At 51.5% G+C, this 26,962-nt stretch overlaps 1 protein-coding gene across 2 annotated transcripts in view; it reads right to left on the reverse strand.

Moving 5' to 3' along the window:
* Positions 1-22,402, reverse strand: part of R3HDM4 (R3H domain containing 4) — a 32,556-nt gene extending 10,154 nt beyond the window's left edge. The window contains exons 1-3 of one of the 2 annotated variants that reach the window (XM_073323707.1): positions 22,258-22,402; positions 8,960-9,114; positions 7,699-7,817 (exon numbers count right to left, since the gene is read on the reverse strand). In XM_073323707.1, coding sequence (XP_073179808.1) covers positions 7,699-7,817; positions 8,960-9,114; positions 22,258-22,316 — 333 coding nt within the window. In that variant the 5' untranslated portion in view covers positions 22,317-22,402. Of the gene's footprint in view, positions 1-7,698; positions 7,833-8,959; positions 9,115-22,257 lie in introns of both variants that reach the window. The other variant, XM_073323705.1, reaches the window with a different exon arrangement.
* Positions 22,403-26,962: the final 4,560 nt, after the last annotated feature.

Below are 26,962 nucleotides of genomic sequence, written 5' to 3' on the forward strand. Positions count from 1 at the left end.
GGAGCTCGTAACACCAGGGCTCTGAACTTGATACTTATTCATTCTGGGAGCAGCTCAAGGTGTTAGTTCTGATCCAAGAAATTCTGCACGGCCCTGGTGTGGCAGTGATCCCCCTCCAGGAGGTTTTGCTGTCAGGTCCTGGGGCTGAAAGCGCTGGAACCTGTGGCAGGATATTCTCAGAACGGGCTTTGGACTTTGCTCCTCTGGCCCCTGGAATATTCCAGGACTCTCCGCAAGATGCATCTGTCTGGGTCAAGCGGTTCACTGATCACCAGATTGTTTCAGGGGCAGGAAATGCAGGTTTGCTGTCTTTTTTGGACCCAACCTATTAATGGGTTTTTTAAATGAATGTGATGAGTGCTGAAATGATGGTGCCATTTATGAAATCCAACTGATCTCAGAGCTAAAGGCTAATTAGTCTTTCTAACCCACACCACACTTTGATCATAAAAGGTTACAGGCATACTGGGTTTATTACTGGTTTCAGTCCTGCACTCACAGCACCAGCCCTGCCCCTGGATCTTAGATAAGCTGGGGAGAGATCAGCTTTCTCTGCCTTAAAAAGCACACACGAGCAAGGTGATGCTCTATTCTATTGGTCAGATTCCAAGGCCAGAAGGGACCATTGTTATCATCTAGTCTGACCTACTGTATAACACAGGCCAGAGAACTCCCCCAAAATAACTCCTAGAGCAGAGCTTTTAGAAAAACATCTCATCTTGATTTAAAAATTGTCAGTGGTAAAAAATCCACCACAATCCTGCATAAACTGTTCCAACAATTAATTATTCTCACCATTAAAAATTTACACCTCATTTCCAGTCTGAATGTGTCTAGCTACAACTTCCAGCCAGTGGATCCTGTTACACTTTTCTCTGCTAGCTTGAAGAGCCCATTATTAAATATTTGTTCCCCTGTAGCAGGGTGGTCACCTGCTCCTGCCTTAAAAGGCTTAAAACAGCCCGGGGAGAGGGCTGTGGCAGGGAAGGAAAAGCGGGGCTGATTGGGAGAAGCAGCCTCAGCTGGGGGCCATGCGCCAGTCAGGCGGCAGCTGGCCCTTATAAGAGGACAGTGGGCCAGGAGCACACAGAGTCTCCTCTAGCTGTGGAGGGAGATGGGCCTCGCTGCTGGGGAGCGTACCAGGGTACCTGAGGTGAGGCAGTGCTGGGGAAGGCCAGAGGAGCTGGGAGGCTCCAGACTGGAAAAGCCCCAGGCTGCAGGCCTGGCAGACGGCCTAAAAGAGGGTACTGGGGTTGCAACAGGGCAGCCCAAGGGTAAGCAGAGGCAGCCGGGTCCAAACCCCTCTTGCCTATGACGACTGGCTTATACAGACTGCAGTTGACCCCAGTGAAAGGGGGCTAGATGGGGACTGGCAGTAGTCCATAGGCTGCGGTAAGGTGGGGATAGAAGGTGGGGGGTTCCCTGGGGAGGGGAGACCCAGATCTGTGGGGTATTGCCTGAAGGGGCAGCACCCCAGGTAAAAGGGCACCAGTGTCTGGGAGGGACACAGGGGCCAGCGATGGCGAGACACCGGCAGAGGGTGCTCCTGAGCTGGTAAAAAGAGATAATTCCCAGACAGCCAGCAGGAGGCACCGCAGGGGTGAGTCGTGCCCCGTTACATCCCCATGTAGGTACTTATAGACTGAGGATCAAGTCACCCTTGAACCTTCTCTTTGTTCAGCTAAATGGATCGAGCTCCTGGAGCCTGTCATTATACAGCGTGTTTTCTAATCCTTTAATCCATCTCATGGCTCTTCTCTGAACCCTCCCCAGCTTGTCAACGCTCTTCTAAAATTAGGGACACCACAGCTGGACACAGCATTCTAGCAGAGGTTGCACCAGTGCCAAATACAGAGGTAAACTAACATCTCTGCTCCCCTCTTTATGCATCCCAGGATGGTATTAGCCCTTTTGGATATAGAGTTGCATGAGGAGCTCACGTTCAGCTGATTATCCACATCCCCCCCACAATCTTTCTCAGAGTCTCTGCTTCCCAGGAGAGAGTCCCCCGTCCAGGAAATATGGCCTGCGTTCTTTGTTCCTAGATGTATACCTTTGCATCTAGCCATATTAAAAATGCATATTGTTTGCTTGGGCCCAGCTTGCTAAGCTATTCAGACTGCTCTGTATCAGTGACCTGTCCTCTTCATTACTTACCACTCCCCCAATTTGTGTGTCACCTGCAAACGTTCAGAGAGGATTTTACAATTTCTTCCAGGTTATTCATCAAAATGTTAAACCACGCAGGACCAAGAACAGATCCCTGCAGAATCCTACTAGAAATGCACCTGTTCAATCAAGATTCAAAGTTTACAGTTACATTTTAAGATCTATCAGTTAGCCAGCTTTTAATCCACTTCATGTGTGCCGTGTTAAATTTGATATCTTTCTAGTTTTCTTTTTTTTAATAAAAACGTAGTGCAGTACTAAGTCAAATGTCTTACAGAAGTCTAAGTATTACATCAACACTATTACCTTTATCATCCAAACTTGTAACTTCAAAAAAAAAAGTTAATTTGAGGGGATCTGTCTTCCATAAACCCATATTGAATGGCTTTAGTTATACTACCCTCCTTTAATTCTTTAATAAATCAAGTCCTGTATTAGCTGCTGCGTTATGTTGCCCTGGATCAATATCCTACTGACAGGCCTATCATTACCTAGGTCATCCCATTTACCCTTTTTAAATATTCTAGTCTTCTGGAACTTCCCCAGTGTTCCAAGACTTTTTGAAAAAAAATCAATATTAACAGTCCAGAGAGCTCCTCACCAGCTCTTTTAAAACTCTTGAATGCAAGTTATCTGGACCTGCTGATTTTTAAGATACCTAACTTTAGTAGCTGTTCTTTAACATCCTCTTGAGATACTAGTGGAATGGAAAGAGTGTTATCATAGGAGAGGACCCCCCTCCCCCAAATACAGAACAGAAATATTTATTGAACACTTCTGCTTTATTATTGACAATTCTACCAGTTCCATCTAATAATGAACCAATATCATTGTTAGGATTCTTTTTGTTACTAATATACTTAAACAACTCCTTCTTATTGTCCTTAATTCTGCTGGCCATATATTTCTCCTTTTGTCCCTTTGCTTCCCTTATCAATTTTCTACCATTCTTAGCTTCTGATTTATATTTTTTACTATCAACCTTTCATTTTTTATTTTATTTTTAAATTTTTTATAGTTGCCTTCATCTCCCCTTTAAATCAAGCTGGGTTTTTAACCAATATAGCCTTCTTCGATTGTGGCTTTTGGGGCATCTAGTAAAATTTTCCTAAGCAATTTCCAATTATCACTCACTCTTTTTTTATTAAATTCTTCCTCGGAGATGACTGGGCTCATAATTGTCTTCCACATTGTGAAACTGCATCTTTTAAAGCACCAAATATATATACTGATGGTCTGGACTTTATTCCGTTTGCACATTTTAAACAAGTCATGATCACTTGTACTTAAGCTACCATTAATTTTTAATTCTGTGATCTGTCAAGATGGAGTCTAATGTAGAATTCCCCCCAGCTGGATGCAACACTTTATGAGTTAGGAAATGGTTATCAATAATATTTAGAAATGTCACAGATGGTTTAGTACTGACAGCATGAGATATCCAGCTTGAGTCACTCAAACTGAATCCCCCATGATCACGTAGTTTTCCCCGACACACACACACACACGTTATAGGGAGGTGCATAAGGAGATGGTCATCCTGCTCCCTAGTGTGATTTGGTGATCTGTACCAAACACCAACTAATACCATACCTGGTGCTTTATCTGTTAGACACTGATCCATAAACATTCAACATCGTTTTCTTCCACGTTATCAGCAACTCAAAAACAGGTAATGCCATTTTTGACAGAGTGCACTCTCCCTTTTTTGCCCTCTTGATCCTTCCTAAATAGGTTAGAACCATTGATTTTAACATTCTACTCCTGGGACTCATCCCACAAGGTTTCAGTCATGCCATCTAGATCAAATGTATGCTCCTGAATAAGCTACTTCAATTCCTCTTGTTTGTTACCCAGGCTCCTAGCATTGGTGTACAGGCAATTAAATAATTTCTTCTCTTCATGTCCTTTGGTCCCTTGATTAATTTTTGTCCTCGGCATCCTGATTCTGTACTAAATGATGCTTGTATCTTCCCACCTTTTTACTCTCCCTGTTTGTTAGCAGTTTAATGCCCTCCTGACCATTCAAGCCAGCCTGTGCCTGAGAAAATCAGTTCCTCTTCTACCAAGATAGAGGCCATGCAAACTATACAGCCCCCTCTTCCAATAGAAGGTGGTCCAATGTTCCACAAAACCATACACCATTTACCTAACCAGCAGTTCACTTCCAGCATCTTCTGCCTTGCCTTCTCCTTTGTTTCTGGGATTTTTGAGAAGATCACTTGGACACTCCTCTTCTTCAGCACGCTTCCAAGTTCCCTGAAGACATCTTCTATCAGGGAGATCTCTCACAACACGGTATCATGAGTGCCTCTATGAACCAGCACCAATGGTTCCTTTTCCACAGAGTTCCAAATCCGATCCAGCCTTAGAGAGACATCTCAGGGCTTGGCTCCAGGAAGGCAGCACACCATTCTGGTTTCTGCTCGTCCCTTGCAAAATGTTGTTCTGATTCTTCTGAGCATTGAATCCCCAGCAAAGATAATCTGTCTTCCTCAGACCTTTGGAGAACTTTGTCGACAAGCTTGATTTTTCTGACAGGTTGGTCTAAGCTGCCATCCACACGTGTGTCCTGTACATTTCTCCATTCCTTGGGGCCGGCTGGATCTTGAGATTTTCTTCAGTTTCCATGTTAAGGACCTGACATTGATTGACAACTTTTAGCAGCATGGAATTCCTCTTGGTCCTCTGCTCTGGTGGTCCAAGCTTGCCCATCCTCATCTAACCCCAGCTGTGTAGAATGCCACTGTGACCTCTTGCCTCTGGTGATTACATATTGCTCGGTCTCTGACTGCTTGGTGGCCAGCTCCTTTCTTCCTTGAACCTGGAGTACTGATGTTTCCTGAGCCTGGCTGTCTAGGAGCTCCTCAGCTTCTGATTTTCAGTAGCGTCTCTACTTGCCCCTCCAATCTAAGAATTTTCTCCTCCGGCACAGCCACCAACTTGCCCAGGAAGTCCCTTCCGGCTTCAGGCAGGAAAGAAAACATGACATCTGTAGCAGGTCACTACCACGTGTTTACGCTGGCCACCTAAAAATAGCATGTAGAGCTGCACCTGGGAGAGCGCCTCTCACAACTCTCTCTGCAACTGTCCTGTTAGGTGCTTCCATTCATGGCTCAAGTGACTTTATGCCAAGTCTCCCTGCTTAGCTCAGCTCTGCCCTGCCCCTCATCACCACTCAGACTTCAGACAGACGAAACGCCACTCACTAAGTCCCGCTACCTCCAACCCCAGAGTCCGCAGCTACACCTTCCGACACTCCCCTGGGAGCTGCCTCTGTTCGCATGCAATGTTAAAAGCCTAAACATCTAAGATAGGAGAGAGAAGAAAACCTTTCCAAACTTCTTGTTACAAAGCAGATGGCTACATCTTGTCCAGCCAACGGCAGGATGAAGGTTTGGCAAGAGACCTGTTTTGATGGAAGTGACAGCGCACTGCAGGTCACACAGGGTTAAACATCAGGCACGAAGCAAGTTGTCTGATGCTGCAAGTGTCAAAAGTGGCATGGAGAAGGGCCAGACGAGGCAAGCCTTGATTTAGCAAGCACCTGTTTAGCAGGAAGTGCTGCTTGCTTTGATAGAGAGCTTCCTGAAACTGACAGCTCCTTTGAGCCAGACCCTGAGCAGGAACTAGTTTGGCGCTGGAGTTTTTGCTCCTATGCACAAAGCCTCAGTATCTCTGCTCCATCCACAGGCAGCCTCCAAGTCAGGACATTAGCCTGCCACATGATTTTTAAAGTTTGGTCCGACTACAGACCAGAAAAAGACCGACAAGGGAGCAGAAGGTGGTTTTCACCGTGCAGGAGAGATGGTCTCTGCAGACCTAGATGGAGCGTTGCATGTTGGGATGCAGTGCCACTAAAACACCGCAAGTTCCACTATGAACTCGGGCAACTTGCTGGGCACACCAAGGCTTTACCTGGTGTGACCATTCACCAGGCAGAGCATGGACAGCAACATTCTACCAGCTGTTTTTGTTTCCAGCCGTCACCCGCATATTGGCTGCCTCACACACCTGGGGAAGGTCTCAAATGCCAGGGCTGGAGACGCTGAAGAATGTTCCTCGCAGGACACGCTCCCTCCCAAGGCACCTGGTATGAATGGGCATCCCGGGCGGTTAAGTCAGTGAAGCAGGTGATGGGCATAACAGCTCATTACGACGTCCTACTCCAAGCCCTGGCCACTGAAGTCCTTCCCCCAGTTAATTACCCATTTAATCTCCTCACAGAGGAATGATTCTAGCTTTCCCGGGATGAGAGACCAACAAAAGCTGCCCTCTATTAAGTGAGCTTCTCAAATGATGCCCCTGCAGCATCTGCTTGTCATACAGCCCCAGGGGGCAGGAAGGCAGACAGAAACCATCACTGACCGGGCGAGTCAATAGCAAGCATTAAAACGCTGAGTTTCTTCACAGCTCTCTCAATTTCACTGCCTTAACGGAGGAAGCCATTGCGTTAGCTAGCTAACGGTTCTGCTGGGGCGAGCCCCCCCCCGTTCAGCTCATTGTGCAGGCTCTTGAGGGTTTCCTGGCACAGGCCACGCCTGCAGCTGCGACGGGCCCATGGACGGGGAGCTTGGCAATGTGCCACACTGTCTACATCACCCCAGAGAACTTGCCTCCCACCCTTTGACCCCCAAAAATAGACCAGGGAATTGGCTTCTTAGCTGTTGCAACGTCAACCCACCCCCTCCTGCCGTCCCATCAGCTGGAGGCTGTTTCTGGACAGAAAAGGGACTCCAGTGTGCATGAAGACATGGCCTCCCATCCCCATCTATAAATACTCCAGTGATCACCCCAGGATAGACCCGTCATAGGACAGCCAGGAGCTTGGACTTTAGAGATCATCTCCAAGGCCCCTGCCCAAGGGAAGCCTGAGAAGGCACATCACAGCTCTTCCCCCAGGCAGAGGAGTTTGCAATTGTCTGGCCCAAAGGTCTCCTGGTAGGGATTTCCGCTGCTTTTGAGGGAGGATACGGAGCCTTGCTCCAGCCACAGGAAGCCCAAGTAAACGGAAGACCCCTGAAAGCCAAGGGAGCACCAATCTTTCCATGCGTGCCAGCTTTGCCTGGAGAAGTCGCACAGCCCAAGGCAAAGGAGGGTGCATGAGGAATTGTGCTTAATTTGCATGCCAGCACTTGGCTCTCAGACGCGCTTGCTAATTGCATATGAAGCGAAGGCTCCCGCCCCACTCAGGAGCCCATGAGGTGCCCTGGGAAGGGCAGGATGGAAGTGCTTCAGGGAGGTTAAAAGAACCTTGAGGACCCAGTCTTCATCACTTTCCAACCAGCTAGACCCCCTGGCAGCATGGACTAGTGGGCTGAGCTCAAGGCTGGGAACGAGGAGCTCCTAAGTGTTGTTCCTGGCTCCGACACAGACTCACTGCGCAGTCCTGGCCAAGTCACCTCCTTACAGCACCGGGAGGCTGAGTGTTAGCCAATGTTCCTACAGCGCCGTTACTGTTACTGGACACTTTATGCCCAGGTTTCCCAGCGTGAGCCTGAAGCGGGTACGATCACCCCCGACACCTACCTCCATGTACGTCTCGTTGTTGCAGGCCTCTGTGAAGATGCTTGGGGCAGCAGAGTGAGTGAGTTCCCCATCATCATTCCCACTTTCGTCCCGCTCCAGCAGAGTCATCAGGTACCGAGCTAGGAAACAGAGCCCTTTAGAAACAAGGAGCGGAAGCTCCAGGCAGAGCGGCTCTCAGCAAGAGGGTTTCTGATTATTGGGAGTGACTCCAGCTTGAGTCCCAGCCTGGAGATCTAATGCTGACACAAAGCAAGAGACACACCTGCACCAGAGCTAGGGCTGGGCAGGACAAAGAAGGGGAATGGGGAAGGAGAGCTACCCAGGAGCCATGCCCTGCACTGGAAACATAAGCAGGAATTGTTTTTAGCCCCTTCCCATCCTCCCAAATCAAGGATCAAACATTCAACATGACAGACTCAAAGTCATCAAATCCCAATACGGGATTGTTCCCTACAGTACATTTCCCGGAGCTGTCCCAACCAGGTTTGGAGCCTCCACCATGTCCTCTGGGAGACTGTTCTTCCCTCGAACAGCTCAGACCACTCTGAACTTGTCCTCTCCTGAGATTTCCTCAGTTTCATCCCATTACTCCCCACCAGATCTCACATCAGGTAAGATCACTCACTCCACAGCTGGGCAGAACTGGATCAGCTTCACACCACCGCATCATGCAAACCCATCGCTAGCTGACTAGTCAAGATAGCGTCTTGGAAGTCATTAAACAGAGGGGCAAAATCTACAGGAAAATACATCAGGAGGGGCAGAGTCTGAAGACAGAGGGGCGGAGATCAGAGGGAAATATATTAGGGGACATTTTAAATCAGCAGCAGCACATTGGCCAAGGTTTGCACAGGTGACCATGCAATCTGACACACCTTAAATGGAGCTTGGTTTCATAGGGTGGATGCTCAGCACTTCTGGAAGTCAGGCCTCTTTAAAAGTTCTCAAGTTGAGTACCCAACCCCACCACCCCAAAAGGCACTTGACACCTGTGAAAGCCTTGGCCTGTTTGTCCAGAGGGCTCCGCGCAGTCACCTCTGCAGTGACTAGCTTCAAGCTATCTCAGTTATGTACCTGGCACACAGCCTGGCGATGAGCAAGTGCAGGCAGGGCCGGATTCCACCAGCCTCACTCACCATGAGCCATCCCTCATGCTGCAAGCAGCTCCCAAGGAAACAGACCGGACTACCCCAGGGGTAAGAGATTGCTTAGTGCTTAGGGGGAGGAGGCTGCATGAAGCACAAAAGGGCTTGCTCCTTACTGTTCTCCAGCCTCTGAAGGCTCTTGCGCCCCTTGGCCTTTGGGATGAGGTCGGAGTTGCGGATGGCCTGGTTAACGTAGTACTGCTTCCGTTTGGAGGGGGAGAACCTCTTGGATGGGGAGCTCCCCAGAGGAGGCAGGCAGTCTTCAATCCTCCTACAGAGGCACAGAGAACACACGGTGAGAGGTGTCACCTGCCAAGGGCTCTGTTCAGATCCTGAGACCACCACAGGCTGGCCCAGCTGAAAGGTTCTGGGGACCTAGGACAGGAATAGTAAGAAGAGGGGACTGCAGGGCAGCCTTGAGGATCGGATCAGCTGTGTCTGGAGAGCCCAGGGCTGGAATAGCAGTGGACCTGCAGGTCAGGACTGTGGGCCAGCACGAGAGCTCTGAATGGGGAACCCAGGACGGGGGTAGAGGTCAGGACTGAGATGCATCAGCAGAGCTAAGCAGAGGAGAAGCCCAGCAGAGGAAAGCCCAGATAACACCTATTCTCATCAGGCTTTGTGCCAGTCAATGACAAGTTCACCCGACGTCACAGTTAAAAGACTCCCAAAACAACCACCTCCGTTCTTCAGGCTTCAAAACCCAACTTGATTAGATTGCTTCAGTGGCCATGTAGTAACAACAAGATTTGATGCTTAATTAACACTGCCAACATGCAAGTAAATAGACAGTCTGGTTCTCGGCAGAATGAAGAAAAATTCCATCTGGCGGCCCAGATTCTCAGACACCCATAGACTCTGTTAAAACAGAGCAATGAGCGCACTCAGATGCCAGGTTAGAGAATGTGCTCATATGGGGGCTAGACCTGGGCAGGCAAGCCTCCACAACCAGCAAGTGGAGCGATCCCCAGAGGGACGTGTTTTGTTCTGCTACACCAGTGCAAATCTAGAGGAATTCAACTGGGATTTATGTAAGCATGAAAGGAGACTTGGGCTTGGTGATTTCTCAATGTTCCCTGGTGCGATGCATGAGCGTGGATGAAGTGAGACAGCTCCCTCCAGTAAGGGGTGACTACATCAAACCCTGACTTACACTTCTTCTAGCAACATTCCAGGGGGCATCAACCATAGCCGCTGACCCTCTGCACTTAGGCAAGGATCTCAAAGCACTTTAGAAAAGGTAAGTACCATGGTCTCAATTTGAGAGATTTAAAAAAAACCAGCCACATAGAGCACTTTAGGCCAGCTCTGGAAGTTTTGCACTGGCATAACTATTTTGGTTGGGGTGTCATTTTTCACCAAAATAGTTATACCTGGACAAAAGCCCTAGTGTTGCTGTATCAAGATGCCTTATACCAGTATATGTTGTTCCTGTCAGGGAAGGGGAATAAGCTATGCTGGTATAAGGCACCTTTATACTGGTATAACTGTGTCCACACCAAGGCTGTGCAGCTTGAACTGTATCACTGTAGTTAAAGCGGTAGCCCTTGTCTAAACACACAAGTCGTATGTGATTTGTCCAATTTCACGAAGCAGAGCTAGGAACAGAACCCAAGATCCCAGATTTTCTCCCCCGATCTAAAATGGGAGTGGAGGTGGTTAGTAACTCTGATATGTTCATAACTCTGAACAAAACATTATGGTTGTTCTTTCAAAAGGTTACAACTGAACATTGACTTAATACGGCTTTGAAACTTTACTCTGCAGAAGAAAAATGCTGCTTTTAACCATCTTAATTTAAATGAAACACACACAGAAACAGTTTCCTCACCTTGCCAAAAATTTTTTTTTAAACTTTCCCTTATTTTTAGTTTACAATTAACACCGTACTGTACTGTCTCTGCTCTTTTTGTTTATCTCCGCTGCTCCCGCCTGATTGCGTACTTCCAGTTCCAAACGAGGTGTGTGGTTGACGGGTCGGTTTGTAACGCTGGCGTTCGTAACTCTGAGGTGGTAACTCTGTTGGTGGCAACGTTATCCTAACCCCTATAGAAAAGTCACGAGAGAAAGCATGCACATCTGGAAAGTACAGGAAACCCATTTAGAGATAAAGCTACAAGCTGAATACCTTGCCTGCAGAGCAACCTGAAATTAGTGTATAAAAGGCCGAGCAGGGAAACAGAACTACTTGACCTTCAAAGTGAATACAACTGATAAATGAATGAGATACTCACTTGCTACTGCCCTCTTTGATACAGAGCAAAATGATTCCATCTACATCTACCTGGGCTGTTTGCCAATAACAAGCATTATTGCAATAAGCACCCAAATAGCGAAAGAAAAAGACCCAGCTTTGATGTATTCACACACTACAGGCTGCTTTGCTTTTATTGATCATATAAATCCATTTTCAAGGCCAGGGTTTTTATATTATGCACAGATACAGACACGGTCTAGCTCTGAGGTAGTTATTTTTTGTCAAGGTCCAGATTTCTTGGTCAAGGTATAGTCAAGGACCAGACCCCAGAGAGAACAACAAAATAATGATCATAACAAGTAAATAAAAAGATTTCAAGGTCTGTTCTAAAGCATCTGGCAGTCCAGATTTGGCCCACAGTCCATCTACTGACTACCCCTGGTCTAGCTGAACCTCTTGATAAATATTAAACCCAAGCATGAATTTAAGAGGTGTTCACTGAAGATTTAAGTTGACTGTTTTTCTTTAAGAGCACAAAACTTTCCATCTGATTATTTTTTAAAACCTGCAACTGTTACAATTAACACCCAAGATCAACTTAATTTAAGATGTTTCCCTATTCCCCACCCCCCACCTCACCCCCTCAATATCTCTGTGTCTGGCAGCACATTGTGCGCAATCAGTTTCACTGTTTGTTTCCCCTTTGGTTTGTGTGGGTTTCCACACAGCAACAGGAGACACACATTTAAAAAAAAAATTAGAAAATTGCACAGCTGTAAAAAAAAACAAACAAAAAAAACTGGCAGAAGGACCGGGGGCGCTGAAACTTTTTTTTTAATTGTTTGAAACTAACTACATTTCAATTGTCTCTTTAAACAGAGACTAGTTTGCAAGCTTACAGGAGCAGAGGACCACCAGTACTCCCACCCCCACCCCCTCCAATGCTGTTTCCTCCAGTTACTACACCCAGCTTTGTGTCATTGAGGTCCTGCTCTTCAGACCAACGGGGGCCTTCCTTGCACCTGGGGATGATCACAAGGGCACCCACGCAGCATCAGCCAGGTGAGTCACAACATTATGGTGCTTGGGGCCAAAGTTCATGCTCACTTTAAATCTATATCCTCAGCCTGGAGTACTGCAGATCAGAGATCGTCTCTCCCCACATCTCTCCAAGGTAGCCGGCAGTCGTCTTTTTACTCATCCTCATCAGGCCAAGGGCAGGAACCCCCTTGGTTCTAGGACTACCTTCCTGCAATAGAGCCACGAGAGTCCCACTGAAGCTGCCTTTGAGGCCTATTCTCTGAACTAGTGGATAGAGCACTGGACTGGGAATCAGGAGACCTGGGTTTTACACCTAGGCTCTGCCATTGGCCTGCTGCAGGAGTCACGTCAGATATGTGCCTCAGTTTCTGCACCTGTAAAATGGTGGTCTTCCTGCGTAAGGCACTTTGAGATCTACTGATGTGAAGCAATGCATAAAAAAAGGATTATTCAATTCCTGGCTCTGCCACTGACTCACTGTGTGACCTTGGGCAAGGCACCACCCTGGTCCCCCCTCCCACCCTTCGTCTGTCTTGCCTATTTAGGCTGTGAAAATGCTGCACCCACTGAAGTCAACAGGAGTTTTTTGCTATGGATGTCAGTGGATCCAGGATTCCACCCTAAACTCTTTGGGGCAGTGATGGTCTCTCACGTGGCCCTTGTTTGGGTGTTACTGAACTCCAACTAACCCAGCTTTGATCCACTGAGATCTCTCCTTGCCAATCCCTTTCTGGGACTATTTTGTCTGCCCAGTTTAAGCTGTACGCTGGGGCCTCTGGCTAACGGTTTCATTTTGTTTGTATTATTTATAACATCCCAGGTACAGTAGAACCTCAGAGTTACAAACACCCGGTGTTACGAACTGACCGGTGAACCACACACCTCGTTTGGAACTGGAAGTACGCAATCAGGCAGCAAAGCAAAATACAGCACTGTACTATTTTAAACGTAAACTACTAAAAAAATGAAGGGAAAGCTTAAAAAAAAAAGACTTGACAAGTTAAGGAAACTGTTTCTGTGTTTGTTCCATTTAAATTAAGACGGTTAAAAGCAGGGGTTCTCAACCCTTTTTGTTCTGAGGCCCCCCTCAACATGCTATAAAAACTCCAGGGCTCAGCAGGGCTGGGGAGTGGGGAGGGAAAAATTCAGGGCTCCAGGCCAAGGGTGGGGCCACTGGGCATATGTATAGTTTGACTTCTATTTGGCGGGGAGGGGGGCAAAGGCCGGCAGGGCTCAGGCCAGCTCCGCACCGCACGGTCCCAGGAAGGGAGCGCCACCCCCACCCCGACTCACCTCAGCAGGTGGCACCCACCTGTCTGGGGCTATGTGCTGGTGGCTGCTCCCCAAGGGCTCTGCCAGCCCCGGAGCCGGCTCCCCACCTGGGTAGCTCTGATTGGCTGCATGAGGGGCTGGGAGCTGAGAAGCAGCCGCAACCCCAGGCCCCAGCAACAGACGGGGGAATGCCAGGGCTCCCCACTCCATGGCACCACCAGCCAGAGGAGCAGCTGCCCCTCACTGTCTGGCTCTGGCTTCCCTCCTAGGATCTGGCCTGAGGGAGGGTGCTGAAGGAGGAGGAGGTTGGGGGGGTGGAGCTGCCCCCAGGACTGCCCCACTGTAGGTAAGGCACTGCAGTTTGGGGGGGCAACACCCTCATGTCCCCTCAATTCTGCCCATGGGCTCAGGGTTTCAGCCCCATGCTGCTCCCGGCTTCGGGGGAGAGGGGGGAAGGAGAGCTCAGAGTTCCAGCCCCGTGCTGTCCCCAGCTTCAGCCCCATGGGGGTGCCAGGGATGGGGCTTCAGCCACACACCGCTCCCAGTTTCAGCCCCACGGGGGGGTGCTGGGGCTCAGGGTTTCAGCAGTGGGGCCCCACAGCCCCCCGAAAGGGCTCATGGACCCCCAGGGGGCCACAGACCTGCAGTTGAGAACCGCTGGTCAAAAGCAGCATTTTTCTTCTGCATAGTAAAGTTTCAAAGCTGTATTAAGTCAGTGTTGAACTGTAACCTTTTGAAAGAACCAGAACGTTTTGTTCAGAGTTACGAACAACCTCCATTCCCGAGGTGTTCGTAACTCTGAGGTCTTACTGTACTTTGAGATGGCGATTTGATGAGTAAGTCACAGCCCAACTGTGCACAGGTTGTAAAGAGCAATTTACAATTCATGACTCAACTTTATTTAAGATTTAAACCTGCTCCAGCCAGCCTGAGAATCCAAACACAAGCAGCATTGTGCTAGGGTCTGAGACCACGCCAGAGACTCCCAGCGACGGTCACTGCAGGCTACATTTAGTGTAAAGAGTAAATGGCATAAATGACAACCAAAAAAACACCAAAAACAAATTAAGTTTCTAATAATCCCAGATATTCTTTAAAAAGAATGAAATTGTAATGCAGGGAGTGTCCTGAGAGCGTCCTGTCTGACTCCTGAAGTCTGACTACTCAGAAGGAAGAGACCTCGGGGTCCTTCAATCAAAGCAACTGCTATCTGGATCATGCTAATTCCATAGTGCATAAGGAAGAGTGGCCTCACATTTAAGGCATCGGATTGGGATTCAGGAGATCTAGGCTCAAAGCCTGGCTCTGCCACCAATTTCCTGTGTGGTTTTGGGCAAGACACTTAGTCTCTCTGTGCCTCAATTTCCCCATCAGTAAAAGGGTATTAGAATCCTTCATCTTTCCTGTTTAGATTGTAAACTCCTTGGGACATGGGCTGTCTCTCACTATGTGTCTGGATGTGCCATGCTACTGTAACTAATACTGGCTAAGAATTCCACAAACAGGTGACAGAGTAACAGCCGTGTTATGCATCCGATGAAGTGAGCTGTAGCTCACGAAGGCTCATGCTCAAATAAACTGGTTAGTCTCTAAGGTGCCACAAGTACTCCTTTTCTTTTTACAAACAGGTGAGTTTGATCAGTCACACTTCCCAGTGACTGGCATATAATTCACTGGGGAAGACCAGGCAAGGGGAACATTGGGAACCTTCCACAGAAGTCACCTCTATTGTGGAGGTCTGGTACTTTAGCTCTAAGAGTCGTGCTTCAGTGGCAGCTTGAGGTCAATAACATAGGTGGATGGTTTAACCCTCCACATGTACTTATTCAGAAAGAGGAAAAGGCCCCTCCGCTGTAGCCCCAGGAGTATTGCCTGGCTCCACTGAATACTGCCAGTCTGGGGCCCCATTACACATCCCCCCTCATGAAATGTGCATTACATAAATGGGGGCATTGGCACAGCTCCCCTCACCATCTGGAAGATGGGAGGGTTGTGCTGGCAGGTTACCAATTGCAAACAGCACACAGGAATGGGTGGAAGGCAAGATTTTTAATTGGCCTCCACGTCCTGATTTTTTCTTAAGCAGGGCCACACCAGGGAGAGAATCTCTATTGTAAAATCTCTCCCCCCTTCCAACTGGGGCAGGGACAGAGGGTCAGACACAATCTTGCAAAACAGAAGCAGGAAATTGGCGTGACGACAAACAGAAGGAGATGGAGAACCTTGCGCAGTGCTGTAGCTATAGAAGAGAAGTAGAACCTGCACAGATGTCTCTGATATAAGCATGGTTTAAAAAAAAAAAAATCATCCCACACATATAGCTGAACTGGCTCATCATAAAGTTGACGTGCACAGAGCCAACAGGTTTCATTCAAGTGTCTCAAAACCTGTAGGCCTAGAGTTAGTACCAAATAGCTTGCTAAACCCAGGGTTGTGAGTTCAATCCTCAAGGGGGCCATTAAGGGATCTGGGGCAAAAACTGGGGATTGGTCCTGCTTTGAGCAGGGAGTTGGACTAGATGACCTTCTGAGGTCCCTTCCAACCCTGATATTCTACGTATTATACTGTTCAACCATTAAGTGGTACCATGTATAATACCAAAACCTGCCCTGGTAGTCCAGGGGCCTGTTGCATTATCTGAGATTTGTTTGACTTAAAGAGGATTTTGCAGAAGAGGAAAAATCCAAGACAATGCACGTTCTGAAATCCCCAATTTTAATGACACCTTAAGGCAGTCACAGTTCTCCATAGCAGGGCAAAGAAAAAAAAGAGGACTTTTCCCTCTGACCTCAGCTGGAAAAAAGTTTTTAGAAATAAACATGCAAGTTTCACCATAGAAGGCGTGTTCCAAGACTTTGGTGCCAAGTTTAATTTGCCTTGTGCTAGCAGGTTAGCTCTTGCCGTTCTGCCTGGTATCCTAGCAAAAAGCACCATACTTATAGGAAAGCTGGCAGGCTTTTCATCCTACTCTGAGACTATTTCTATGCAAGGGGAGCACTTTTGCACTGTCACTGATTAACCCTGTTCCTTAGAAGAATATTAGTGTGGAAAATCTACCCCGAGGCTGTTCTGCTGGAAGTTATGGTTTTGCAGTTCACCTTGTCTGTCAGGAATCAACACTTTCTTCTGATCTCTGCTTCCGGACTGGCACTTGGAAGGGTTTAATGTATCTGAAAGCATTCGTTCTAGTCTGCCAATTCAGCCCTCATCCAAGTCTTTCCCACATGACTTTAGTGGCAGATTTCAAGAAGCAGTAAACCTAGGGGAGAATGCTTTATCCCACTGGAAGGATGCTATTCCTCCCTGATAACGCACAGCACAGCTTGCTAGCTCCAGCTGTTCTTAAGCTCATAGCTACTACGAAGACAGCATCGCCTAGACAGGGCACTGGACTAGGACTAAGGAGGCATGGGTTCAAGTCACAGGTCTGCCACTGGTTTGCCAGCTGACCTTAGGCAAGTCATTTCACCTGTGCCTCAGTTTTCCCCTACCTGTCAAATGGTGATAATGACCTACTTTGAAAGGGATGACTGGAAAGCAGGATACGTGAACTAGGTGTTAGTAGTAGCTACCGAACAGTTCAGGCAGGAAAAAATCCACACCAGAAGGTGACTGGCATGCCTTTTGAAGGTCCTGTCAGAGCGACAGACAACCGGTTTAATGCTATGTGGGAATCTACGATCTTCCCCCTCCCTGCCAGCTTTTAAATGGTAACAGATTCATTGTCAGCCTTGGAGACTCACGACCACGCAAGCCCCTCAGTAACAGGCCCTTCATTTTCAACCCGTGTCAGTAATAGCAGGTTGCCCAGATACTCCGACAGGCAGACCAGGCTCATCATCATGCCAAGGCCTGGTCACAACCTCTTAGAAAGATGGCAACATTTTTCTGGCAGCAGCGTGAAGCCAAGCTGCTTTTTCCTAGTCGTCCCAACCCCACCACTTGCTTGGCCAGCGCCTTCCAATCCTTTTCTCCACTTACACAACCAGCGGCCTAGAAAGGGGGCTAGTTCTTGTTACCACTCTTCTCCGCCCTGAAGAGCCCTTCTCCACACAGATCGCCTCGGTGCCAGCAGCTTCCCCCGGAGACGCTCTCTGCCGCTGTTCTTCAGCATCACAGCATGGACAGCATTGCTGCTTGAGCATGTAAAATCTCACCCATCACTGCTTTTTACTCTAAGAGCGAACACGTTCTCATCTCCCACCCTTTCGCCCCCCCCGGCTGGGTTTGGATTAAAAATAGGGGTGGGGAGCAGAGCACTCAGCACACTTGTGCAACCTTGAAGTCACTGCTCTAGAGTCCAGCATCTTGCAACAAACAGTCCAAACTTCCAGCCCTTTGAAATAGTTTTTGAGCCAATGCTAAAGCAAGCCACAAACCTCACAATGACACAGATTTCTGCATCACAGCTCAAAAACAGTTCCTTAATGCCCCCCCATCCCCCCGCAGGTTTAGAGGAAATCAGAGGAATCATCTGATTTCATTACAGGAGAGCTGTGAAACAGTTTCTGGCCTTTACTACTTTATGAACAGGATACGCTGGGAATGGTCCCAAACGCCCCTCACATTAGAAACTGGCTTTGCAGAATTGAGCCTCATGCATCAGCCCCAAGGAAGATTGCTGTTCATGCTAGGACAATAGCCATGGGAGCAGGGCTTCCCTATCCAGTATGGACAGCATCCTCCTTCTAGAAAGCCATCCTATATGGACTATAACCCCCAAGTACAACATGGCTTCCAGACAGATAGGATCTCTAGAGCCCTGCTGGCAACCAGGGTTTTACCCATTTTAGCCTGCACCCGCTAACTGTGGCTGATCCCCATAGCCAGGACCAAAGGGACAGGACGGTCCTGGGGCCATTTCTAACAGGAGCCTCCAACATGAAATTGGTCATTTCAGCAGATGACAGTGGCAGACTCAGTTTCCCCAACATGCCCATGGAGGCAGGTCTGAGTCCCGGACACCCAACAGGCAGAACAAGGAGCACGGGGAGTCAGTAGCTCTGCACACTAAATGCAGAGAGACAGGGACTCCGTGTGACCCCAGGGCCAACTCATGCCCCCTCTCAATGTCCAGCTTCGCTCTCATGTAAGAGGTGGACGATGATGCTAACTTAACTCCATAAAAAGAAAAGGAGTACTTGTGGCACCTTAGCGACTAACAAATTTATTTCAGCATAAGCTTTCGTGAGCTACAGCTCACTTCATTGGATGCAAATAAATTTGTTAGTCTCTAAGGTGCCACAAGTACTCCTTTTCTTTTTGCGAATACAGACTAACACGGCTGCTACTCTGAAACTTAACTCCATAAAGTATCTGGTGACCTTGGATGAAAGGTGCTATAAATGCAGAGTGCAAACAATAATTAGTTAATTATCCGAGTAATAACCCTGTGTCCCTTATACACCCAATGCTTCCAGCCTGCTGTTAACTACGAATAGAAAACAAAAGGTCTCATGGTATAAAACATGTTACCATTTCCTGAGATTCATCTAACTCAGCTGGTTTCAGCCTTATCCATACTTGTGATCCCCCTCTACAACAGGAGCTTTCTGGGACCTTCCCCACAATCTAGCCCTGACAAATCACAGGGTAGTTACAACACCCAAGGTTCATTTCCAACTCCCAGGTCGAGACCCCAGGATCTAAAACCAGCTCTGGTGGACAGCCTGAGGTCTGATTCTCCTTCGCCTTAGACTGTGGAGAGGAAGGATTGTTTAGTGATTAGAGCACTGAACTCTGGAACTCAGGAGACCTGGGTTCAATTCCCAGCTCTGACACACCTCAGGCAAGTCTCTTGGTTGCTATGTGCTTCAGTTTCCTCTCTAAAATAGAGAATCCTTCCCTACCACACAGGGGGGTTGCCCGAGTAAATACATCAAGTCTTCGAAACTATGGGAACGGGGGCCACAGAAATACACATCTAAACCCCTGGACCACAGAAATACATAGCCACAGCTGTGCTGACCTCACCCCCTAGCACAGACGCTATGGTCCTATAACCCCCAGAGTGCAGACAAGCCCTAAACTAGACAGACTGTGGTGTCATTTACACTGTTTCCATATGAACATGTTATGCAACCATCCTGGTTGGGGACAGAATACCCACCTAGGACTGCTACATTCAGTGCAAAGCAGGGAAGCACTGGGCTGGGGAATCCCACAGGCAGGAGGTCTCACGGTTGTCTATATGAGACGGTTGCACCGGTTTTATTCCAGGTGTTACCTGAAACCAATGTACTTAAACCGGTGTAAAAGGCTGTGGTGTGAACACTTATCCCAGTTTAAGCCAGGCAGCTTGTTTCAATTTAGCTTAAAATCAACTGGGAACTGAACAAAAAAAAAAAAAAAAAAAAAAAAGCTTCTCCAGAGGAATTTGCCTCAAATTAACTTAAACTGGAGCAACTTCTGCATTTAAACAAGGCCTAACACTTTCAGGGCTGTCCTGCATCACAGAGGCAGATAGCTGGATCACGGGCCCTTTGGAGCTTCAACGAGCCCTACCCAGAGCAAGGTGAAAGGTATTTGCATTCCCTGGTCGGATGATCGGAAGGGAGGAGGAAACAAGAGTAATGACTTTCTGGGTGTCACCAAGACAGAAGGGTGGGGGGGAGGGAGTGGCCTTAGCACCTGTGCCCGGTGAAGCAGAGGCCCTAGACCTGTATGGGACCAAGGTCTCCTTGTAGGGGGAAATGAGGCAGAGGAAACCATTGGCTGTTCCAGTCTCTATAGGGTATCAGGACACCCTCTTCTCTGTAGATCTGAGCACCTGTCAACTGGGCATTAAGCAAAATGACTGACATCCACCAGAGGCTCAGTAACGTGCGGCCTGGGCTCAGTCCCCATGGGGTGCAGGCTTGGGCCACAGCGCTGTGGGGCGCACAGCCTTGAGACCAGAAGACTGGAGCCATTCAGGTTCACCCGCCTGGGGGTGGGGGCAGTTCCTCTTTTCTGTCTGTCCCCCTTGGGGCTTACAAGGGGTGGGGTAATATGGTACCAGAGAAGGGTGAAGGATACTAAAATTTATCACCACTAGGGAGAGTGATGCCCCCACCCTCAGAGAGGGGGAATCTGACCAGGTGTGGGGACTGAGCCCCTCCCTCCCTGGGGTTAGGGGGCCGAGAGAGGGGATCTCTCTTATGTGGGAGGGAAACAACCCCCAGAACCCCCACCCTGAAAGGTGGGATGATCTCCCCTGTGTAGACAGGGACACCCCCCACCCCCAGGAAAAGGAGATCTCCCCTGTGTGGAGAGGGAACCCGCCCCCAGGCTGCCCCCCCTCCCAGGGAAGGGGGCTCGGGATCTCCCTGGGGGGCAGAGAACCCCCACTCTGGCTGCACCCGAGAAGGGGAAGAGTTCTCCTGTATATGGACCCCTGGGGAAGGGAGTCCCCCAGGGACAGACAAGGGAACCCCCCGGGCTGCCCCCCCCGGCAGAGCCCCCCTCCCAGGGACGGACGGGGGAACCCCCCGGGCTGCCCCCCCCCGGCAGGGCCCCCCTCCCAGGGACGGACGGGGGAACCCCCCGGGCTGCCCCCCCCCGGCAGGGCCCCCCTCCCAGGGACGGACGGGGGAACCCCCCGGGCTGCCCCCCCCCGGCAGGGCCCCCCCCCAGGGACGGACGGGGGAACCCCCGGGCTGCCCCCCCCCGGCAGGGCCCCCCCCCCAGGGACGGACGGGGGAACCCCCCCGGCAGGGCCCCCCCCCAGGGACTGACGGGGGAACCCCCCGGCAGGGCCCCCCCCCAGGGACTGACGGGGGAACCCCCCCGGCAGGGCCCCCCCCCGGCAGGGCCCCCCCCAGGGACGGACGGGGGAACCCCCGGGCTGCCCCCCCCGGCAGGGCCCCCCCCAGGGACGGACGGGGGAACCCCCCCGGCAGGGCCCCCCCCGGCAGGGCCCCCCCCAGGGACGGACGGGGGAACCCCCGGGCTGCCCCCCCCGGCAGAGCCCCCCCCCAGGGACGGACGGGGGAACCCCCGGGCTGCCCCCCCCGGCAGAGCCCCCCCCCCAGGGATGGACGGGGGAACCCCCGGGCTGCCCCCCCCGGCAGAGCCCCCCCCCCAGGGACGGACGGGGGAACCCCCGGGCTGCCCCCCCCGGCAGGGCCCCCCCCAGGGACGGACGGGGGAACCCCCCGGCAGGGCCCCCCCCAGGGACGGACGGGGGAACCCCGGGCTGCCCCCCCCGGCAGGGCCCCCCCCAGGGACGGACGGGGGAACCCCCGGGCTGCCCCCCCCGGCAGGGCCCCCCCCAGGGACGGACGGGGGAACCCCCCGGCAGGGCCCCCCCCAGGGACGGACGGGGGAACCCCCCGGCAGGGCCCCCCCCAGGGACGGACGGGGGAACCCCGGGCTGCCCCCCCCGGCAGGGCCCCCCCCAGGGACGGACGGGGGAACCCCGGGCTGCCCCCCCCGGCAGGGCCCCCCCCAGGGACGGACGGGGGAACCCCCGGGCTGCCCCCCCCGGCAGAGCCCCCCCCAGGGACGGACGGGGGAACCCCCCGGCAGGGCCCCCCCCAGGGACGGACGGGGGAACCCCCGGGCTGCCCCCCCCGGCAGAGCCCCCCCCAGGGACGGACGGGGGAACCCCCGGGCTGCCCCCCCCGGCAGGGCCCCCCCCAGGGACGGACGGGGGAACCCCCGGGCTGCCCCCCCCGGCAGAGCCCCCCCCCCAGGGACGGACGGGGGAACCCCCGGGCTGCCCCCCCCGGCAGGGCCCCCCCCAGGGACGGACGGGGGAACCCCGGGCTGCCCCCCCCGGCAGGGCCCCCCCCAGGGACGGACGGGGGAACCCCCGGGCTGCCCCCCCCCGGCAGGGCCCCCCCCAGGGACGGACGGGGGAACCCCCGGGCTGCCCCCCCCCCCGGACGGATGCGGGGGACCCGGGGTCCCCGCCCCACTCACAGGTAGGGCTCCTCCGGGGCCCTCCCGCCTCCAGCCTCCCGGCCCGTCAGCACCACCATGGCGGGGCCGGCCGAGGGAGGCGGCCGCGCGGCTCCGCTCCGGATAAAGCGGCCGCGGTGCCAGCCCCGGGGCTCCCCCCCCCGGAAACCGCGTCAGCGGCGGGGCGGGCCCGGGGGTTAACCCCTGCGGGCCCGGGGCGGGGCAACAGAGACAGAGGGGGCAGCCGGGGGGGAGGCAGGACGGGATGGGGCAATAGAGACGGGGCAGCAGGGCCTGGGGGGGCAGGATGGCCTGGGGGTGCGGCAGGTCGTGGGGCAGTAGAGACAGAGGGGCAGCAGGGCCTGGGGGGGGGCAGCAGAGGACGGGGGGGTAATAGGGCGAAAGGGGCAGGAGGGCCTGGGGTGGGGCAGGGCGTGGGGCAATAGAGACAGAGGGGCAGCAGGGCCTGGGGGGGCAGCAGAGGACGGGGGGGTAATAGGGCGAAAGGGGCAGGAGGGCCTGGGGTGGGGCAGGGCGTGGGGCAATAGAGACAGAGGGGCAGCAGGGCCTGGGGGGGGGCAGCAGAGGACGGGGGGGTAATAGGGCGAAAGGGGCAGGAGGGCCTGGGGTGGGGCAGGGCGTGGGGCAATAGAGACAGAGGGGCAGGAGGGCCTGGGGGTGCGGCAGGGCGTGGGGCAATAGAGACAGAGGGGCAGCAGGGCCTGGGGGGGCAGCAGAGGACGGGGGGGTAATAGGGCAAAAGGGGCAGCAGGGCCTGGGGTGGGGCAGGGCGTGGGGCAATAGAGACAGAGGGGCAGCAGGGCTTGGGGGTGCAGCAGAGGATGGGGGGCAGGATGGCCTGGGGGGGAGTGTAGCATGGAAGAGGGGTGCAGCGTGGCTTGTGGGCAGGATGGGGCGTAAGGGCAGCAGACCCAGGGCAGGAAGCCATGGGGGGGGGGCGTGGGTTGGGGCAGGGAATGGGGCGGGAGCAGGGAGCTCAGCAGAGCATGGGGGTGGGGAGCATAGTTTCGGGGCAGCAAAGTTTGGGGCAAAGGCTGCAAGGTGTCCCGGAGCACAGCAAAGGCTTGTGGCCTAGCACAGTTCTTACACACACACACACCTGTGCACCCACACAGTCAGACAGGTGAGGCCCTGGGGGAGACGGTGGGACAGGTTGGGGGGCAATGCCATCCATAGGCTCAGTTCTACCTCTCTCGGACCCTAATGGTTTTACCTACCTGGGCTTCCCCAAGGTCTGGCCAAGATTAGGGCCACCATATTTCCCAAAGGGAAAAGGCGACACCGCGTGGGGTTGGCCCGAGCTGCTCGCCCGGGCCCCCCTCCCTGCATGGGGCTGGCGTCGCTGCTCACCCAAACCCTGCCTGCCCCATGCGCCAGGCTGGGGCTGGTGTTGCTGCTCGCCAGAGCCCTGCCTGCCCCCTGCCTCCCACCCTGCTCAGGACTGGCATTGCCACTCACCACCCTCCCCGGACACATACTCCCGCATCCCAGGGTTTTGGACCAAAGTGGCCATTTTGTCCCGTTTGCTCTTGCCAGCTTGCCCGGGACAGCTTAAAGAAGGGACAGTCCCGGCCAAACCGGGATAGATGGTCACCCTAGCCAAGACAATGGTGACAGTGGGTTGGCAGAACGTGCGGAAATCATGAAAGAAGTGACACCTGCTCCAGAAACTGAGGGTCCTTTGTTGAGGGGAGTCAAATCATTAGTGTCCTTTGTGCCCTGCGGCTCCAAAGCTGCTTTTGGAATCCCCAGTGAGCAGCCAACATACCATGGAGACTGTGCCCTTCCCTCCCTGACTATGCCATTTGGACCCTCCGCCTGCTCCCCTGTAAGATCATTTGGAAACACCAGCTGGACCACGTTACGCTGGAGAGGCCTCTCGCCTTCAGTTTCTTTGTGGGTTTCAGTGTATAAAGCCCTCTATGGCCTGAGTCCTGGTTTAGACAGTTTGGGACCTCAGAGTCTACCTCTCCCTCTTTATGCTCCATCTCCACAGTTGAGATCGGTTGGCAAACTATTGCTAACAGTTGCCAGTTCTGAATTCTGGAAGGGGCACTGGGCGTTCGGGGCCACGTGTCTACACTGGGAATGCTCTCCCTCTGTATTAGACCAGCAAAGCGCTCCTAGTGTGGACACAGCTCTATTGGCAAAGCTGTCCTTTTGCCAGCTTACCTTAATCTACATGCAGCCCGAGTAATACACGCTATTCCATTAAAAGCACTGCTTTGCCAGTACAACTGCGTCTACACTAGAGGCCTGCGCCAGCCCAGCTCAGGCAGTCTGCCAGCTACGTTGGACAAAATCTATAGTGTGGACGTGGCCTGTGCGGGGGGACAGCCTCTGCCCTGGAATTTGTTCCCCCAGGAGTCTGACAGAATCTGAGTTTGTGGACCTTTATCCTGTTTTGTGCCTGAGAGGCTGGTTTGGATGGTTGGGCTTTGACATCCTTGAATGGAAAGTGCTAGGATGGGATGTGCGCTATTACTCAATCCAGAGGAGGGTTCTATGGCAGCACAGTTAAGCTGGCTCACTGCCCAGGCCATCTGAAGCAGAGTTTGTGATGAAAACCGTGTGCAGCAGAGCTGCACCAAGCAGGGCTGTTGTGTGTGTGATGCCGCTTTCCTCAGCTTCACCTTGGTTTCATTATTTTTTCAGCAAGATGGGCCTACAGGCCTTTTGCCCTGCAGTGGCTGAAAATGAAAATGATATTTGTGTTTGCAGCTGTACTGAGTTTGCTTTGACATTGACATACCGTTAACCTCCTATATTCGCTCTCGGTTCCCCCTCTTTCCATTCCCAGGGCTGTACTTTCTACCTAGAAATGTGCCCTCTCAATCACACGGGTGAATTAAAGGTATGATAGAGTCACAAGAAGTTCAGAGAAACATCCCACTTTTGAATACTGCTGCAAACTCCCTGGGTTTCCAAAACTGGGCTGGGAATCTGTCAGTCTAGTTGCCAGCACCACTGTATCCGAGCATCTACTCGTGTCTCTGAGGCCTTGTCTACAGAGGAAAATTTACCAACAGAACTATCCTGATGTAATTAGACTGCTGTAGTTATCGTTATAATAAGATTCCAAGGTGGTCACTCTGTCTGTGTGTGGCCAGGGATTCATGGAGATTGGGGGTGGCTCTTATATTTTCCAGACTGGTTCTGTCATGTCTTGCAAACAAGCTGGACTGTAGCGATGAACCCAAACCCTGGATCTTTATCTTGAACTTGAAGCAAGTTCAGCTCCAGACCTGAATTTCATGGTCTAGGCGTAGCTCTATAATGGATCGATCCAGAGCCCTGGATCCAAACTTTGGGGAAGTTTGGATTTGAATCCTGAGCCAAAATCCACAGGTGGAGCCCACTTCTAGTACACAGGAAGGGATTCCTTTCCCTTCTCTGCCCATCCCTGTATCCCAGTTATAGGGTAGTAAGGATCAGCAGGAGTCGGACAGAGCTAATAGTTTCCTAAATGAGACGCGCTCTATACACAGCAGTCCTCTCCCATCCTCCCCTTCCCTGCTTTCACAAAGCTCTCATGGACGCAGTTTACTGAGCCTCCCGCTATCTGTTGAGTTCTGCTGTGAATAGTTGCATCTGTATTTCATACCCTTCCCTCTCATACCAGGCAGAAAAGTGATTGTTCATATTGAACTACCTAGGTACCACCGTGTGGCTGTGGCTGGGTACATACCTCCATGTGTCTGTGCTGCTGGAGGGGTTAGCCTCCTGGCATGTCTGGGCATGGGATGTGGCAGCTGCTGAGCAGTACAAGCCAGCACTCTTCAGTCTTTTAGGACAGGAAGCAGCAGCCTGCAGCCAGTTGAAACGGCAAGAGGAGGAAATTTCACCAGTTACCTATATTGGAAACCCTCGTCTTACATAAAGGCCCCGAACCATGGAAGTTAGGAGCCTAAATACCATTGAGGATCTGGGCCAACGTCTCCTGTGACCTTTAACAAATTAACAGTGTGCCAGATATATGTATCATGTGTACAATACATCCCCCCCATAAACAAAATAAGTTTGGAGATGCCATTACCAATGTTCCTGCTTCATAACAGCATTAGGACATGCCATAGTCCTTCCATTCTGGGTTTAAATCTTCTTTATCTGGAGCGACACAGCCATGGTATCATCTGGTGATTGTATTTGTGTTGATTGTACTCTTCAGTCTGCCCAGTGAGTAGTTCTAAGGGCTTTTTTGTATCACAGTCAGTGTTTTCTTCACTTGCTCTTTTAGCATCACAAATCATATTTTTGTCAACAGGTGTGATTGCACCCATATGAACAGTCCTTGGCTGTCTGCAGATTCACCTAACTAATTGTCCATTCTCTGTCTGAATTGCATATTACCTGAGTTGATCTGCTAGTTACATCACCATGCCAGGGGGCCACTGACCCCTTAAATTTTGCATAATTATGATGGAGTTTTTTTGTGAGATTTCAGAGTTCTGGCATTTATAACATAGAATGATTTCAGTTGTCATCCATCCATCCATCCAGCTCTGTTTTATTTTGTTGTGATCTGCAGCTCTAGGCATTAAAAGAGACTCCTTCACAAGTAAAAACTAAAAAAATAAATTAAATAAACAACCCCAGTGAGGACCTCAGTGTTGCATCTCATCCCCTTGTTGTATACTAACATCAATCTGAATCCCTTATCAGAGCACCGGCTGCTGAGTTGCCAACAGCATACTTTACATGCCCA

This window comes from Lepidochelys kempii, chromosome 25, assembly GCF_965140265.1.
Source record: "Lepidochelys kempii isolate rLepKem1 chromosome 25, rLepKem1.hap2, whole genome shotgun sequence".
NCBI classification, from domain to species: Eukaryota; Metazoa; Chordata; order Testudines; family Cheloniidae; genus Lepidochelys; species Lepidochelys kempii.